Source organism: Anopheles funestus, chromosome 2RL, assembly GCF_943734845.2.
Source record: "Anopheles funestus chromosome 2RL, idAnoFuneDA-416_04, whole genome shotgun sequence".
Lineage (NCBI taxonomy): Eukaryota > Metazoa > Arthropoda > Insecta > Diptera > Culicidae > Anopheles > Anopheles funestus.
The window spans coordinates 94,086,906-94,105,255 of NC_064598.1; the positions used below are offsets into that span (position 1 = coordinate 94,086,906).

General features: G+C 46.0%; 6 protein-coding genes across 20 annotated transcripts in view; 4 read left to right on the top strand and 2 right to left on the bottom strand.

Annotated features, from left to right (window-relative positions):
* Nucleotides 1-1,584: 1,584 nt before the first annotated feature.
* On the bottom strand, nt 1,585-8,250 carry LOC125763841 (DNA-directed RNA polymerase II subunit RPB1). Of its 2 annotated transcripts, none has more exons than XM_049427411.1 (4): nt 7,974-8,250; nt 5,539-7,900; nt 2,159-5,478; nt 1,585-2,093 (listed from the first exon to the last, which is right to left on the bottom strand). In XM_049427411.1, exons 2-3 carry the CDS (start codon nt 7,852-7,854, stop codon nt 2,161-2,163), a joined length of 5,634 nt encoding a protein of 1,877 aa, XP_049283368.1. In that variant the 5' UTR covers nt 7,855-7,900; nt 7,974-8,250; the 3' UTR covers nt 1,585-2,093; nt 2,159-2,160. The 2 variants fall into 2 exon arrangements, with proteins under 2 accessions (XP_049283368.1, XP_049283367.1); XM_049427410.1 differs by having other exon boundaries at nt 5,539-7,914.
* A 237-nt stretch (nt 8,251-8,487) lies between these two features.
* LOC125763847 (uncharacterized protein C19orf47) lies at nt 8,488-10,296 on the top strand. Its single transcript, XM_049427433.1, has 3 exons — nt 8,488-8,707; nt 8,780-9,103; nt 9,167-10,296. Exons 1-3 carry the CDS (start codon nt 8,689-8,691, stop codon nt 10,183-10,185), a joined length of 1,362 nt encoding a protein of 453 aa, XP_049283390.1. The 5' UTR covers nt 8,488-8,688; the 3' UTR covers nt 10,186-10,296.
* A 125-nt stretch (nt 10,297-10,421) lies between these two features.
* LOC125763850 (peroxisomal membrane protein 11A) lies at nt 10,422-11,586 on the top strand. The gene is made up of 3 exons (XM_049427437.1): nt 10,422-10,686; nt 10,754-10,866; nt 10,935-11,586. The coding sequence occupies exons 1-3, from the start codon at nt 10,631-10,633 to the stop codon at nt 11,426-11,428; spliced, it is 663 nt and encodes a 220-aa protein (XP_049283394.1). The 5' UTR covers nt 10,422-10,630; the 3' UTR covers nt 11,429-11,586.
* Nucleotides 11,587-11,651: 65 nt separating this feature from the next.
* Nucleotides 11,652-12,878, top strand: LOC125763849 (ankyrin repeat domain-containing protein 49). Its single transcript, XM_049427436.1, has 2 exons — nt 11,652-12,036; nt 12,098-12,878. The coding sequence occupies exons 1-2, from the start codon at nt 11,778-11,780 to the stop codon at nt 12,607-12,609; spliced, it is 771 nt and encodes a 256-aa protein (XP_049283393.1). The 5' UTR covers nt 11,652-11,777; the 3' UTR covers nt 12,610-12,878.
* A 93-nt stretch (nt 12,879-12,971) lies between these two features.
* LOC125763846 (probable aminopeptidase NPEPL1) lies at nt 12,972-14,914 on the bottom strand. The gene has a single exon (XM_049427432.1). The coding sequence runs from the start codon at nt 14,684-14,686 to the stop codon at nt 13,106-13,108; it is 1,581 nt and encodes a 526-aa protein (XP_049283389.1). The 5' UTR covers nt 14,687-14,914; the 3' UTR covers nt 12,972-13,105.
* A 233-nt stretch (nt 14,915-15,147) lies between these two features.
* The window catches only part of LOC125763842 (kinesin-like protein KIF21A), a 40,487-nt gene continuing 37,284 nt past the window's right edge, over nt 15,148-18,350 (top strand). For 4 of the 14 annotated variants that reach the window (XM_049427425.1, XM_049427424.1, XM_049427423.1 and 1 more), the window contains exon 1: nt 15,239-16,919. The gene's annotated coding sequence lies outside the window, so the exon portion shown is untranslated. The other 10 variants (XM_049427422.1, XM_049427417.1, XM_049427414.1 and 7 more) reach the window with 10 other exon arrangements.

An 18,350-nucleotide genomic window follows, 5' to 3' on the forward strand; every position in this document is an offset into this window, starting at 1 on the left:
CTCAGAATACTCGGAAAAATGCGAACATTGAAGGCGCTGTAGAGAGTGTTGTTTGATTACAAAAAAATGCTAATTTTCACATATTTAACAAGTACAAATGCTGTGGCAAGCTATACTTATTTGATGCAAACATGGCACTGATGCCGTCATTCCATTTCAATTAACTCGAGACAATATATCCCACTGTTTCAATACTGAAACCAAAATTGGCTTGTATCGGTTTCAGATTCGCCCTTCGATTAGTAATTTAACCGTAGTATCTACGACCAAAAAATACACGTTGTTCTACGACCGCCTACCCGGGATAGGCCATACATTTTGTATGGGAGTTTTCGTTTTTTCGGATTCTAAAGCGTATATCTTTTGATCTGCTAGTCGTATTGCTTGAAACTTTCAAGAGAGATGGGGTTTCTAGTTGTCTAACTAATACCATTTAGTTAATAATTTTAAAAATTCTTCTTTTCTTTTTTGCCTTTCTTATAAATTTTACTCCGTATATCTACGACCACCTATGCCATACGATTTGTATGGGGTTTTCATTTTTCGGATTCTAAATCATGTATAAAGCATATCTCTCTCTCTTCTTGGCTTTAACGACCTTACAGGTCACGCCGGCCATTTCTGGCTTACTAGACTTATTTTTACCACGTAGCCGGATAGTCAGTCCTTGCTACGGGGTGACGGTCCGGATGGGATTTAAACCCGGTCCGGCCGTGTGGACTGGCGCCGTTTATCACATGCACCACCGAGCCGCCCCATATAAAGCATATATATCTAGTTTTTCGGGGTTAATTGTAGCCAATTAATCATCTTCAATCATATTTAATCTTTGTGTATTATTTTCGCAACTCTGCGTTATTAAAAAAAAATAAATCCTTTTTTTATAATTAGGAGCTTTCCACGTAAGCTATCATTAATCTCAAATGTTATCATATTACTATCACTAAGTGATAATATTTCAAATTATTTACATTTGGAGAAATATGTGTTAAATTCAGAACGCGAAGAACAAGCAAGTTTTTTAGACATAAATAGCTATTTCCTTTATGTTTGGTTCTTCCTGAGGTATCTCGGCTGAAGGTTGTCACAGAAAACTACCGAAAAAATGAAAACTCCCATACTAATCCCATGATATTAGTAGGACAATTAAAAAATCCATCTTTCTTGAAAATTTCATGCAAATGCAACGAGTAGATCAAAAGATATACGCTTTAGAATCCGAAAAAAATGAAAACTTCTTACAAATCGTATGGCCTACCCGTGTAGGCGGTCGTAGATGTAAGATCAATAGATGTAAGACGTAGATCAATCGAAAAAAATATTTAAAAAACGGAAAAATAATTTTAAAATTTTTCTTTTTGTACGAAATGGAGAAAAATATGTTTTTCTAGGCATTTTAAAAATTTCAAGTCTGTACGACTTTCCTATAAAAAGATATGAGGAAATAAAAATGCAATACTTACCCAGGTAGGCGGTCATTAACAATAGGGTTAAAAAGTAAGTAAAAAAAAGTAAATACGCAAGTAATGCGAGAGCTCAAGCTTTCTTTACTATTTTTAGGCTCAAGTTTCGCATTGCAAGTGGTGTGTTTTTCGTTATTGTAGGCTTTTATTGAAATAATGTATTGGGCATTTCTATGATTCTAAAATTCTTATAAATACCATTTACAAATGATTCTTCCGCATCCTTCTGCACCAGTATCCCCGCCGGCTACCTGATACTAAACGCACGTGACTTTCATATCGTTATTAGAGGTGCAACATTGTCTATTTTGGAAACGCTAGTCGGCTCCTCTTGCCGGGCACGGTTAGGTGAACCTATCGATACCTCCTTCTGTCCCCATTTGAAAACAAAACTCGTTTCGTACGTTATCGCTTTGCTTTATGGTTCTACTATAATTATAAATTCATTAAATAATAATTGTTATTGAAATACAAAACCCCTTGATGTAACACATATTCTCCACAGATATGAAATGACTCATGTTCGTAATATGTTCCTTAGATTACGTAGAAGGACGTCGTCAACAGCAGAAAAGACGTAGAAAACGTTAATCCGTTTTTCAACATTGCAGTTACTCTCTTCGAACAAATCTAAAACACAAAAAACAATTTCGATTAAAGAGGCTGGAGGTGCATTAACGCAAATACAACCCTACCCTTAATCCTCGTTGCTGTCATCGTATGAGGGACTGGTCGGTGAATAGGTAGGGCTGGCTGGACTCGAGGGACTGTATCCTTGTGGCGTTGGTGAGTAGGCCGGCGATGAAGGTGAGTAGGTGGGTGAGCTAGAAGTGTAAACTGGACTCGTCGGCGAATACTTCGGACTGCTGGGTGAGTACGAAGACATGTTAGGCGAGTACGGTGCCGGTGTTTGCGAATAAGAGGACGATCCGATGCTGTAGTGATTGCTGCTGCTGCCCGGTGAATGCTGTGGCGATGACGGCGAGTAGCTCGGTGACGTAGGCGAATAGTTGGGGCTGGTTTGAGCGTACTGTGGGCTGGCCGGAGTGTAATGTGGACTGCCGATGTAAGAAGGAGAGGTCGGCGAATAGCTTGGCGAGGTGGGTGAATATTTCGGCGACGAAGGAGAATAGCTAGGCGATGCGGGCGAATAGTGTGGAGAGGTGGGCGAATAATTCGGACTGGATGGAGAGTACGACGGAGTGACGGGTGTGAAGTTCGGCGATGTTGGAGAGTAGGACGGGCTCGTCGGCGAATATGATGGACTTGTCGGAGAGTACGAAGGACTCGAAGGCGAATACGATGGGCTGGTTGGGGAAAAGACAGGCGATGACGGTGAATAGCTGGGCGACGTTGGCGAGTACGAGGGACTCGTCGGTGAATAACCCGGGCTAGCGAAGTTGGATGTGCTCGTCGGATGCATCGGCGACATTGGGGAATAGCTGGGCGACGTCGGCGAATAGTTTTGCGTGGCCGAATGGATATTCGGACTACTCGGAGAATAGTTGGAGCTTCCCGGCGAGTACTGTGGACTAGGTGGTGAATAGCCCGGACTGGTCGGAGAGTATGATGGTGAAGCTCCACCTGGTGAGTTTGGTGCGTAATTTGGACTGCTCGGAGAGTATGACGGTGACATCGACGGAGACGATGGCGGATACGGTGACATCGACGGACCGGGTGAGCTGGGCGATCCGCGGATCGGGGACCACGACGATGGTGACATTCCGGAAGCGTCCGATTGTGCCGAGGGCGAGAAGCTTGGACCACCGGGAGTCATACCACTAGCAGGCCCCGACGGAGACCATCCGCCGTAGCCAGGTGTGGCTGACTGTTGCCAGGGCGTCATGCTCGGTGTCGCTGCCGAACCGAAAAACATGCCTGTCCCACCAAGGATCGAGGTGTGCGGAATTTCCATACCGAGCTTACACTTCTCCGCGTCCAGCAATAAATCGAAACAACCCGTGCCCATACGGGGCAACTGCCCTAGGATGATGTTTTCCGACACACCACGCATCGGATCAACCTCAGCGTGGGCCGCCGCATCGTTCAACACGTCCACCGTTTCTTCGAACGAACATCTCATCAGTGCGCCCGTATCCTGTCGGTTAATACCGTGTCGAGTGATGGCCATGAGATGACCCTTCGCTGTCATAACGTCACACAGCAACGCCAAATGACGGTAGTTCACGTACAGACCGTAGAACTGCAGCACATTGTTCATTTCCTTTTCGACCGATTTTCGTACCGCCTCGATGCCCAACACGGAGAAGATCTCACAGATGTCGTTGCTGTATGTGCGCACCGGATCGACGTCCCGCTCGCTCAACACCTTCATCATGGAGGTGCCGTCCGTTTCCAGCAACCATTCGCCTATCGGCTTAAACTCGCCTTCCGGCGTAATGACGATGCGTTTCTTCGCATCCGTTTGTGGCAAGTGCATGTACACCTTGCCGATCGCTTCGATACCCTGTAGCGTCATGTCGGACAGCATGTTCGCCTCGATGCACCGCAGGAACATATCGTCTTCCATCTTGTCCATGTTTTCTTCCTCACTTTCCTGGAACTTGTTGTCCTCGTTCATGATACGGATGCGCAGCACGAGCTTGTCAGCGTTATCATCGTTGAAGATACAGTTCAAATCATCCCCAAAGCCGGCATTGATCTTTTCGGCAATTTGTTCCATGGTTAGCTTTTTATCCGTCATGCGCTTACGGTCCAGCTCAATGCGCAACAACCACGGTGAGATGCGCGTCGGGTCGAAGTCCGGCATCTCGTAGTACACGTTCACGAACTCCTGATCTTCCGCAATGACCGTCCGTTGCGGATCGGGATCGTAGTAGATGGCCGTGTTAGCCGTTACCTTGCGCAGTGTCGTATGCTCCAGCCGGCACAGCACGTTCTTCGCCTTTTCTGCATCACGAGCCGCTCCACCCGTCAGGAAGACGGTAAGCGACGGTGCCTTGGGACGTTTGGAAATGTTGATAATTTCCTTCAGTCGTGGCACACCGAGTGTTACGTTTTTGGACGACACACCGGCAAAGTGGAACGTGTTGAGTGTCATCTGGGTGGCCGGTTCACCGAGCGACTGGGCTGCTAATGCACCCACCATCTCACCTGGATTGACCTGCGCCTGCTGGAAACGTGTCTCGATTTCACCAATCAACCACTCGAACGCTTCATTGTTCAGCCGGAACTCCTCGGCCACGTACTTCGTGCAGAGCGTCGAGCGGACCAGACACTGGAACAGCAAGGTGGCGTTTTCGTTGGCCTGTTTCGATAGACGATCCGTACCGGCCACAATCACGCAACGCTGCAGCAAATCGCGCACGCCCTGAATTACCTTCAGTGGAGACAAATCTGTTGGCAGGCGTTTGTTGATGTGGAAAATTTTCTGCACATTCCAGATCATGCGCTGCAAGTTACAGGGCAGTACAACCTTCGAGTCACCGTTCGGGAAGATTTGCCGGAGTGCTTCCCGATCCCGCAACAGCTGCTCGTATTCGGCTTCGATCTCTTGAATGACGGAGGACGATTCGGTTAGCTCCTTGATGACATCTTCATTAAAGATCCGCCGTAGCGTACGCTCGTTCGTCGGGTCGAACCGATACCGTTTCTCAAACACCTTGTTCGAGAGCTTAATTGTAGGTAAATTCTGGAACTCGACTGTCTCCCCGCAAAGGCCGTCCTCTCCGTAACGCAACTGGATCAGCTGTCCCACCGAATTACGCACCGTCCCGTCGTAGTTCACCATTACCGACTCCATAGCCTTTATCAAACGACGCTGGATGTAACCAGTTTCGGCCGTTTTGACAGCAGTATCGATCAGACCTTCACGACCGCCCATAGCGTGAAAGTAGAATTCAGTCGGTGTCAAACCGGCAAGGTACGAGTTTTCCACGAAGCCTCGTGATTCAGGACCGTAATCATCTTTAATAAAGTGGGGTAGTGTGCGTTTCCGGAAACCGAACGGAATACGCTTACCTTCTACGTTTTGCTGTCCGACACAAGCAATAACCTGTGGAAGAAAGTGGAAGAATTTAGAAGCGTATTCAGCCAGAAAAAATGCTATGCTTACCTGAGAAATGTTAATGTTGGATCCCTTGGAACCGGAAACGACCATAGCTTTTAGATTGTTGTACTCAGTAAGGGATTTCTTTGCCGAACCACCAGTTTTGTCACGAGCATCGTTCAAAATACGATTCACCTGATTTTCGAACGTCTGACGCAGCGTATTACCCGGCGTGGGTTCTAACTCCATGTTGTGCGCCTTCTGGATCACGCCTATCACGTCCTCCTTGGCTTTCTTGATCGCACGCTGAATTTCGGCGTACGTCTGTGGATCAGCAATTGTGTCACCGATACCGATGCTGTGACCCTCCAAAAGCAACCAGTTGTTAACGACCGTTTGAATGTTGCCGTAAAACCGGCCAGCTATTTCGTGTCCCAGCTCGAGGAACACGATATGCAGCAACGAACCAGCCGATGTACCGAGCGTCTTCTTGCAAAGGATGCCCATTATTAGATCACCGTGCTCGACCATAACCTTCGTGTCACCGGGCGAAATCCACTTGTACGGACCATCGTCCTCCTCGTCTGGATGTGTGGAATGCGTGCGGATCATGTTCACGTTGCCCGGAATGATCAGTGTAAAGATCTGTTTACCCGTCCACAGTGGTTTGGGCTTCAGAATACAGGGCTGTGGCATTTTACCATCCCACGTTGGTAAGAACATCAGCAAATTCATCATTTGTTCCTTCTCGATGAACACATCGCGCTTGGTCATTTTCCGTACTGCCGTCAACGTGTCCTGTACAATACCCATGACCGGTTTGTTAGCCTGCGGCGTAATGATCTGCCGCGGTGTAATGTGAATATTCTCGATCTCTGCTCGCGTTTCCATCGACTGTGGCACGTGCAGATTCATCTCATCGCCGTCGAAATCGGCATTGTACGGTGAGGTACAGCTAAGATTCATCCGAAAAGTGGACCACGGCAGCACCTTCACACGATGCCCCATCATACTCATTTTGTGTAGCGTGGGCTGACGATTGAAAATGACCAGATCGTCATCACGCAGATGGCGCTCGACCTTGTAACCACACTGCAGATGCAGATCGGACGATTTCGGGTGGAAACGTAAATCGATTCGTTCACCATTGTCGCGCACAATGTACTTGGCGCCCGGGTACTGCGAGTTACCACGGCGCACCAGCTCCTGCATCCGATCAATGTTGAACGGAGTCACCAGCTCCGGGAAGGTCATGTTCTGCGCGACGGATCGTGGCACACCGACCTGATCGATGCGGAGATTCGGATCGGGTGTAATGACGGTACGGGCCGAAAAGTCTACACGCTTTCCCATCAAATTGCCCCGAATACGACCTTCCTTACCCTTCAGGCGTGCTTTAATCGCTTTCAGTGGCTTGCCACTTTTCTGCATCGCTTTCGGCATACCGGGCATATCGTTGTCGACCAGTGTCGCGACGTGGAATTGTAGCATTTTGATGTTTTCCGCAATGACGTGTGCCGCCGCACCAGTTGCCTCATTTTTCTTTAGCTCGTTATTTGCTTTGATGATGTCGGACAGTTTGTGCGTTAAATCGTCCTGATTCTTCGTGGCACCGAACATAACAACCGCCGGACGGACAGCCAGTGGCGGAACGGGCAGTACCGTAATTATCATCCAATCGGGACGAGCAAACTTTGGATCCATACCGAGCACGAAGCATTCATCGTCGGTGATGTGTTTCAAAATTTCGTACACCCGTTCGGCCGACACCTGAATCTTTTTCTCCTGATTCTCATCGTTCACATCCTTCCACTCGGCCATCAGATCCAGTCCGGTGCGCCGGATGGATGGCTGATAGTGACCGCAACCTCCGTGACCCTGCTTCTTGGTGCCTTCTGGTAAGGGCTCCTTAGTCATGTCCATATCTTCACCGCCTTCGCAAATTTTCTTTCCCTTGCACAGGTCATACACATATGCAAGGCGCTTGCGAGGCTGACCTTTCGACTTCAACACAATCTCCTTGATCTTCGGATTCTGCGGCGAGACAAGCATTTTGGAGCAGTAAAAGCATACGCAGCGCAAAATCTTTATGGTCTTCGTGATGAATCCAATATGAAACACCGGTTTTGCAAGATCGATGTGTCCGAAGTGTCCCGGGCATTCGGTCATGTTGCCTGCACACGTCTGACATCGCGACGTACGTTCAATCACTCCCTGCCGTGGGTCCATTAGACCGCACAATTTCGGCCGGCCACCTTCCATCGTTTCCGCGTACTGTATGCCTCCCTCCGTTACCGACATCCGTCGGATTTCATCAGGTGACAGGATGCCGAACTGTACGCGCTTCACCGTGCGCAACGGCGCCTTCGAATCCCCGCTCATCTTGATGCCGCTTTATGTTTTGCACCAGTTGAAAAGTTTTTTTTTGCTAGAAAAAAGAACCTGGTCACACCGATACGAAAAACGATGACTAAGGTCAAGCACAGGCACGGAATGCTCACAAATGTCGTGTTTTCTTTTTCTTCTTCTCGGCACACAGCAACAACGAGCTACAGCAGCACGGAACAGCTAATCAGGAGAAAAAGACTCAACCCACTGTTTCTCGTGCTGCCTTTTAGCACTACTCCGTGCCCGGAGTGCTCCGAAGTACGTTGTCAATTGTTTTGGCCCGATCGGAACGGTTTGCAGTGCGTAGAAAAGAAAATTTCACTGAGAAAGACAAGCTGCCTCTGATGAAATACACGCGTCCATTTGATGTGAAATTGCGCCGCACACACACCTTCACACCACTGACAGCTTTCAAAGTTAGCGTAACGCACAGTGGTCGGTGATGGTGTATGCATTTACGGATTCTCACAAAATTACCCCCAGTTTTACGCTTCAATACAAAAACTCCGGGAAATGACACATTTTCTATAATACTATCACATTTTTATAAAAACCGATGCAACGTAATATAAACGAAATAATAAAACTGACTGACCATTCCAACTGCCAGCATTTGCCAAGTGACAGCAGCCGCCAATTTTTTTCCCCTGCGTACGGCTTGTCAATTGTCATTTTTCCAAGCCAAGAAGTTTTATTTTTGGACCAAATTCGGTGAAAATTAGTGATTTTAGCGATCGGCTGGAATTGGATGCTCGCTAATCGAGGGCGTAAACGGTGAATGAATTCATCCCACTAATAGAGCAATAAGGAAACGAAACACCGATTATAATGCCCTCTCCAACGGCAGGTTTGTTGCAAGGCCATTTGTTTTTGTTGTTCCTGGGTTGCGGTGGCTAATTTTTGGATTGCTTTCTTCCAGCAACATGGGTAAAATTCTTCACGAATGCGAACATTCCGTCGCCTGCCGCAGCTACGTATGCGCACGTATTTGTCGAAAATCGCATTCAAATGGACATGCTGATGGACTTGAACAAGGAGTACCTACGAGAAATGGGCATAACGACGATGGGCGACATAATAGCGATATTGCGCCACGCTAGGAAAGTCCACGAACAGAGTGCAAGGGATAGGGTATTATCCGTACCGGATGCAGACATATGTCTGCCGGTGGCCACGGTATCCGCAACACAGAGTACAAGCTCGGTTAGCAATGGAAAGAAGACGGAAAAAGCTGGAATGACCCGTAAGCGCCTGACAGCGCAAGATGTCTACAAGATTTGTGTCTGATCAATCATATCCTTTGCAGGAACCGTATCAACAACGATACCAGCGAAGGGCGAAACGAAAGCGCGACGTGTGCTACCGGAACACGAAGGAAAATATAAAATCACACTCCCTTCCGGCAACACTCCAAGAAGTAGAGAGATTCTTGAGAAAAAGACACAGGAAAGTAAACCACTCACTGGCAGTGCTTTGGTTACTGCCGTTTCGAAAGTAGGCACTAAGCGTAGCAGCATTTTTGACCGACTCAACAATGACAGTGAACCACCACCTAGCAAAGTATCTTCGAAAGCACAATCAGTCCAACACGCAACGGTACCGGTCGTATCGAGTTCCATATTTTCTCGGCTGGGTGGTCGGCAAGCAGATGACAATGGAAGCTCCTCCAACGTACGCATAACCGCATCGAGCATTTTAAAGTCATCCGTCACCAACGGCACATCGTCCGCTCTGACGAAAATTCCTCCAGCACAGCAGAAAGTAATCCTGGTTAAAAAGATGCCTGCCAAAGCGGCTCTTCCGACCTCATCGGATGAGGACGAAATGTGCGATTACCCAGCATTCAGCGGAGGAGGCATAAAGTCTGTTTCGTTTTCCGAGGAGGACGAAGTGCTTGAAATTGCTCCGAGAAAGCCAAACAAACCGACCAGCTCTCCTAGTAATCGGCTGAAGTTTAACGAGCAGGAAGTGTCTGTGAAGCAGCGCCTCGGGGGTGGATCCAGAATGGGACTAACATCTTCTGCTACCGTAATTCGAGACTCGTCCTTCCGCGGCACGAAGAAGGTGGTGCACATGAAACCACAACCCAAGGTATCTCCTTCAAGAAGTGGACTGAAGTCAGATTCGATCGGAGGAGCTCGCAGTAAACAACCGATTAAAGCTCGTCTCAGTTTGGGCTCACAGACTGTTGCAAATGCATCCAAGCACAGCATTGTGAAGCGGATGGATAGATTCAGCCTCGATTCTAAGATGACCAACGTTAGACGTAGTGCACCGGCCAACAACAGTACTGTATTTGATCGACTAGGATATAACCGTAAGTAAGAATACAAAGGTACAAAACCGTTGTACTAATTTTCCCCTCAAATAAATGAACCAACAAATAATACTTGAACCCTCTATTTTATGTGGTAAGTTTCGAAAGAATACCAGATCCTCTGCAGATTGATTCCAGATTAGATACATAGTTCTAATCTAAACCTTCAACCGTAACGTATAAATTCGAGACCCAGTGTCAGAGTGTGCGCTCGTTTTCGTGCATTGTTGTGCATTGTTGTTATCTTCGTTATCGGCACAGTCAATAATTACTTTATTGCTGAAGATTGTGGTTCTGCTACTTGGTTCCAGTTGGATGCGGTGAACTTTGTAACGGCATTTTAGTTGTTACAATTGTTCAATGTTTACGCCTCTGTGCATGGTAGTTTTTCACCCATCGTTATAGTGTTATTTACGTCCTTGCTTTTAGGGTAAACAGTTACAAACAATAGCGATGGATATCGTTATCAAACTGAACAGCCAAACGGTTGGAAAAGACAAAATTGCAAGGTAAAAGAATGGCGTAACTACGTAGCAGAACGGTTCCCTAATCTTTAATCTGAAAATTATCTTACAGATTGTGTCAATATTCCTGCCGCGCGTTATGGGCCAGCAAAGAAGGATCGGAATCGATCGAAACGATTAAATTGTTGAAACACATTGAAAGCATTTTAAGTTCATTTCGGAAACGTAGGTAGCAAACAGGCTCTTCAGAACTATGGCTTACGTTTTAATTTCTTTTTGTTGTCTATTTTTAGTGTTACGCTTTGGAAAAGGTTTTGAAGTATTGTACGGTGCTATCGGGAGTCTAAAGTCCAAAGAGCATTTCGACCATCTGTTTATTGTGCTGGGAAAGCTTGCGTCGGGGTTGTTTCTGTTAGCCGACCATGTCGTATGGCTATCACGGTCCGGAATAAGCAAAGGCATCAACACAAACATGTGGGTTGATCGTTCGAATCGCTTTTGGTTAATTTCGATCCTTTTCAACCTATGCCGGGATGCGCAGGAACTGTACCGGCAGTTTGTGTACTACAGCCGGTCAAACGTTCGTAATCTACAAAGGATGTTATATGCATTGTATCGCGAAAACAAGCCGCTTCTCGTCGACATCGTCAAGAACGCTTGCGACGTGTTCATTCCGCTTAACGGGCTGGGAATCGTGACTATGTCGAACCAAACCATCGGCATGCTGGGAGCAATTTCTTCCATTATGGGCTTGTTACCGTTACTGTATCCAAGGTTAAAGTTTTAGCGACGAAATTTTGTAAAATACAACGGTGAACGGTGCTAAATGTGGTGTGGTGCAGATGAAATCTACTTGCAGCTGTAAAGAAGGTATATTTACTCAGGCGTGGGACAATTTTGTAAAACTATTTTTCACGAACAAATACATAGTTTGATACCGACATACATTTGAGAATATAACTTGCTGATGGTGTGATTGCGTAGAGAAAACATATTCAAATTAACTAGTTTCCGAATAAAAGCACCATGATCAAATTAAAGGCACAGCACAACGTACGAATGTAGATTTGTACCGGTAAAAGTACGCAGCCAGTTTTGGGAAATTTTTGACATTTAGGTAAACTATCCATAGTGAAATGAAAACAAACAAACAAACGAATGAAGGGTGTCGCGTAGTGCACAAATTCCTTATCACGTTGAAAATGTCCAACCGTACGTTAGAAGATTGGGATACCATCGCAAATACATTAACAAAGGATGACGCCGCTGAGGAGGAAGAGGAAATGGACACACTCGAGGCTCTGGAGGCTAAAATGAGCAAAGTGCCTCGAGGGATGTTTGTAAGCGGATGGGATGATCCGGACGATTTGATCGAGGAAGACAAAGATCCAAAAGGTAGGTAGTCTGTTTTTCATTTATAAAACACTTATACTAAATCGCAATTCATCATCCTTAGCCAGCTTCGTACGACATGCGCTGTGGGCTGCCGGTGAAAACAAACAGGACATTGTGGAAGACATCGTAAGCCGCAAGCCGAGCGTTGTACATGCGATCGATAGCGATGGTTACACGGCACTACATAAAGCTTGTTACAACAACAACCGGGAGATGGCCATGCTGCTGTTACGGTATGGAGCCGATCCTAATGCTCGCACGCAAATGGGATGGACGCCGTTGCATTCGGCGTGCAAGTGGAATAATGCTGCCTGTGTAGCATTAATGTTGCAACATGGCGCCGACGTGAATGCTCCCTCGGATGGTGATCAGACACCGCTACACATAGCCGTTACGGTCTCTAGCTGCCGGTCAACACTGCTAACCCTTCTGATGAACAGTCGGTGTGATCCAGAGCGCCGGAACAATTCGGACGAAAAGGCCGATCAGATAGCGAAACGCAGTGGCAATTGTTTTCCAATGTTTGCAATGGCTCACTCTGCGCTTACGGTCGAAACTGGAGTGATCGATTAACGGGGTCACATCACCAGCTGACAGGGCAAGATAATTTTGAAGCACAACGCTACACAATTGAAAAATAACATTGGTATGCTATCGCAGCAGCCGCTCTGCTTCGTTCAATCATTAGGCATACCTTTATCTCGGCATTGAATTTGTTTTTTTTCTATGCTCGACAGTGATGTAAATGTAAATTATTAGGTATATAAAAACATAAATTATTTCATAAGCAAGCGTTTGACGTCAATAAGAGCTAGACGAGTCATTACTAACGAAAGTTCTAATTTATTTCATTTGTTGGAAACTAAATCGAAACTCAACTCAATCGCAATCGAAAAAAAAATCAGCCGAAAAATGCATTAAATCAATACACAAAGTTACGTAAATTAAGAAAGATCATTTATCAGTTCAGTTTCCGCGGTTTTATCTTTGTTTCGGATCGCCGTTGGAGTTTGTGATGCGAAAGCCTTTTCTAAATGCGCAACCAAGTCCAGGTCGGATACTGTCGCGTTCAGTCTAAGCAGGCTTTTTTGAGCGGCGGTTCCGTCCCATTCCCGGTCACTTTGTTTCTCAGAACCGTCGGTTGGTTTGCAATGTCGCGAAGGATTGCTGCCTTGCTATGCTCTCCGAACAGACCAGCCAACAGTGCAACACCGTAACCGGTGGCACGTTCCCCATTGTGTACCGGTGCGGCCATATCGACGTGCATCCACGAGCCCCCGTATTCGAAGCCCAGATGCGCACCTATAAACAGTCCGGCACAGCTGACCTGGGCATTGCCACGATCCATGACAGAGTTTTTCATATCGGCTACGGCCGAATTGAACTCGTTGAAGTGCAACTCCGGACAGTATGGTACCGGGCACAGCATATCACCGGTGCGGCGTCCAATCTCTAGTGCCTTGTCTTCCCACTCGTCGCTGTTGGTAAGAATCGCGCCGTGATATTTTCCCGTCGCAATACCCTGCGCCCCAGTGAGGGTGGCCATATCGAGGATAACGTTTGCTTTGAGATCACGGTCAGCGTACACGACACCGTCGGCCAGCACCAACCGTCCTTCTGCGTCCGTGTTGTTGATTTCAACCGTACAGCCCGAATACAACCGGTGGATATCGTCGGGGCGGGTCGCCAAAGGCCCGACCGAGTTTTCCGCCAAACAGAAAACTGCGTGCAGGTTCTCGCGGAAGCCACTTTTGACGGCAGCGTAAAATCCGCCCAAAATAGCAGCAGCACCACCACAATCCCGCTTCATGCCCGGCATTGCCGTCTTGCCCTTGATGCTCAGACCGCCTGTGTCGAACACGATGCCCTTGCCTACCCAGGCCACCGTCTCCTTCGCACCCGCCGGTTCATAGGACAGTACAGCAAGTGCCGGAGGATCGAGAGCTGCCTTGCCGACACCGTAAATTCCACCGAAGCCCTTCTCCTGCAGCTCCTCTCCCCGGATGATCTTCGACTTGAGCCCAAGCTCGAGTGCAATTGCTTCCACCTCGGACAAAAATCCGGACACGTTCATTTCATTGCACGGTGCGTCAACGATGCGGGCCGTTAGGCGGATACCCACGGTTACGTTCGCAAGTACCAGCACATCCTCTTCGGTGATCTCCGTATCGCTGGGATTATTGCCGCCCACCAGCACAAATTCGATGTGAACCGTCGGCGGTGATTCGGCGTTAGCGCTCTTCGATGTTTTCCTGCTGTAAAGCGGGAAAGCTCTTGCAATGGCACAGGCCGACGCTAGCAAATCTTGCTTTTCGCACACGATGACAATCGATTCACTGACGCCGGTTGTGTTCGATTGGATCAGCTTCGTGATCGAATGTGCCCTGGAGGCAGTATTATGCCGGGAGGCTTTCAACGGCAGTACGGCAACACGGGCCAGATCTAGGTACAGGGAACACGTGTCAGTCGGTGCCGGATGGAGGGAGGTAACGGCCTTCACGTAGGTTTCCCGTTCTACGCGCGGTTTCAGCTTCGGACTGATCCGCTCGAACGGCAACTCCGTCAGGTGACGAAGCTGACCGATGATCAGCACCGGTACGGTGTGCGGATCGGTCGTTTGCAGCGTGCGGTGAAACTTGAGAATGCTCATCGCGACCACACACTTTGCACTGAAGCTAATGCAGGTGGTCACTGGAACGGTGCAAAAAATTCCTAATCTCGTTCAAGTGGTGCCAATTTAAGGGTGGGCGTACTTGAGTAGAAGTTAAAAGAAAACAGCCAAAGAAAATAAATATTCGCCTTTCAGCTGTGGTTCAATAAAACTGTCAAATTTTCCGGTTGTCAAACACGCGTAACAAACGGCTGCGTACTTTGCCTGCATGGATGCCGCGAGAGCAGATTTTGACAGTGGATCGCGCATAATCGAAACACTTCAATTATTAAATTGTTTTACTTGTTTCGCATATAAGTTCATCGAACATATTCATAAAATGTAAATAATATTTATACTTGTTTCGATCAAACAAACACGAATTCCAACAATTCACCATAGTCTTGCAAAAGCTGGTCGCCATCTATCAAACTGACACAGTATGGCCATCGCGGTGGTATGATGTACAACCTTCCGCACGCTCAGCTTGAACCGTTCTCGCTTGTATCTCTCCGTATATTGTGCCCAAAACAAAAGCGACCGCGTAAGTGTGTGGATGTCGGTCGCTTTCGTGCGTGCTTTTGTTTCGCTTCTCTCCCATCCGCCGTTGTAATACGCGGTGGATTTTCTATTGTTATCGAAGTGAGCTTTTTATGTGCATGTGTTTTTCTTTTGCAACAACAATCAAATGGTTTTCCATTCGGATCAGCTGCTTGCCTAGTGGAATAGTGCAATCGTTCGTTGGTGTTTGAAATGTGCGATGGTTTTTTTGTTCGTCAACCACAGCCCAGCTTCGCCTATTTCTCAAAAGGTACCTCAAATGTACGAAAATCATGTGAAAAGTGTGAATGTGCAGTGAAAAGAAGCCATTTGGCTAAGGTTTCACAAGTGGAAATAAAAGATCATTAGTAAAATCATAAAATTTCCAAGCCAGATTCAAGTGCAAGCAAGCGCAGCGAGAATATTGAACATTCGGCACGCGTAAAAATCAATAATAACGTAGGGCAAGCGAAAGCCATCGAAAAGCTTGGATGGAAAACGAAGTGTTTACCGGAAATGTGCCGATAGAAAAATTGAGTTTTTTTCGTACGAAATCATGAGTTGTTGTTCCTCAGGTTCTAAGCTACCTTTCGTTATTCCCTTAGGTAGAATATAAGGCAAACTCCACAAGAAGCTATCGAGCTAACGATCTAATGGCAGTCGAATGGTAAAACAAATGAATGCGTTGTACATGAAGGGACATATTGGTTGTTTTGTGTGTCCCTTGCTTGTTAATCTCACCCTTCTATTTACAACGCATACTGTTTGTGGACGCGCAAGAAGCTCATACCAAAAAAACCATTACCAGAAAATGCAAATCGTTTCCCGCAACCATGTGCTGCATTTTTGTTCAATTTGTTACTGCAAAAAAAAAGAATTGTTTGCGAATGGGGTGAGTTCTGCAATGTTTATCGTAAGCTTGCCCGTGCATAAAACCCTTACTTGCATCTTTCGGATGCTGAACGTGTAATGGAACAGGTTTTTGATGGATAGGTGATTGAGTTTTGCTTTTTTTACCTCCTACCTGTATCTGCCGTGTAATTTATTCCTTTTTCCTGTGTTTCGGACACTACACTACCTTGAGTATTAGATGCTGGATTCTATATTGTTCCAGAACTTTTATTCCATTTTGTGTTTTATACATGTATCGTGTTTGATATATACAATCATCCATACAGAAAAAACCGTAAAAAAAATTTCTATGCCAACTCGATGATGCGTTCCGAACCGGTAATATGGTACAGCATGTGTTAGGAAAATGTTAAAAGCAATTTTATGTTGTCAGTAGAGATAAATTCAAGCCAGTAGGATTACAACAACCGTCTCTACGCGAGGTGAACGAATTCAGTGTGTCTGCAGGCCTAGTGAGTCTGTTTGCAGCATTTCTAGCATTTTGGTGTTCAAATTTAAAAGCTTTCTCATTAAAGTAACCGAAGGTTTTCGTGTTTTGTGATTAGTTTTGAAGTTTCATTTTGCTGCTGCTTCTGCTGAAAAAAGAGAGAATATTCATCAATTCGATCGCTCGTGTACGTGTGTGTGTGTGTAGGTGCGTGTCAAGAAAACTGTGAATTTTGTTTTAAAAAAAGTATAAATCCCCAGTCGGTAAAACGTGTGTTACAAAATTGGAGGAACTTTCGGTGTTCCAAACCCAAAAAACCGGAAGTTGATGCGCAGCACCAGCAGAAACCGCCAGGTAAGGTTGTGAAACTGGTCACCATTTGTAGAGGGTTGTTTGGTACTCCTCCGCGGAACCTCCGTGGTCGACCGTGGGACTCCTAGCGGATGCCGTCTTGAATGGGCCTTCCTCCGCACATTTCACATATGGCGTGTGCGTGTGATTTGTAACCTTTCTCTGTGTGTGTATGTGGTTTTGTCTGTGTGTTTGTAAAAAAGGGAACCGTGCAAAATATTCCATGACAACCAGATGAGGGAGTTTTGTAACTACGTTACGTTTCCCAGTTACATTGACGTGGTGTAATGGATGTTCAGCAATGCGTTATTGTTAAAAAAAGGTTCAGCATTGTTTAATGAATTATCTTAACCAATAGTTCAATAAACAAATTATACTTTTTTCAATTTTTTAAGAATACATAGTTACACCCACCCAATTTAATGCTTATAAGATTCTTCTCTCCAAATTTAACATCCCTCTACATTGTTGTTTGCATGCTAAGTTTAGCACATTTATCGATCACACCGATAAGCTTCCCACTTAGCATGACCGGTTAATGTACTGTACGTGTCACACTACCTGATGTTCCTGTTCCGAGTGTGTGTAGGTTGTGACGTTTCGTCTCGTCGCGATGGAAATGAACATTCGGCCATTGATATAAAATAGGGAATGGGGGGGTGTGTGTTAAACCCTCTACCCCTAAAATATGGAATGTGCAGAATCCAGCTAACTCGGTAAAAGTGTGTGGATGTAAAGATCCGAACCAGATCGCATCGTTGTGACGCCCTGACGTGGTGTCGACTATTACATAAACCGAACCGGGCCTACCGTGTATTTCATTGAGTAGATTGAGTCCGATTTTTGCGGGGGTTGATTCAGTAGTTTTCCACAAACGTCGCCCTCAGACGGCCGAAAAGATGAGGCGTTGAGGGTGAAATGATTTTGCCCTGCTACACACAAAAACCGTGAGCAAAACCCTGCGGGAAAAAGGGCCATAATTGAAGGGGGAAGATACGTTTTTGGGATGATCCTGTAGCAACTGTTTTGCGAAGAGAGAATTTGTGCTTGTCCAAAATGTTAAAGAGGATGGAGTGTGTTTATTATGGAAAGGGATAACATTTTCAAGGACACATCCTTGGCAACCTGGCAAAATAAATGTATCAGAATCATTCGGCATTAGTTGCCAAAAAAACCTTTTTTAGCTCCAAACTTTTAGACGGAGATATAACTCTTCGTTTGAGGATAAATAAAAAATCCCACATAAAACACTACATACTAAAGCTTTCAGATTTTAGAATAAAGCAAAGGGCATGTTAACGAAGTTTCTTTTTAAATGTTATTCGCCATATTGCCGTATTATAAAAAATAAATAGGCTTACGGTTATCAGGAAACTCAAGTAAATAAATAATATTTGTATTAATATTTTCTAATTATGTAAAAAAAATAATCTC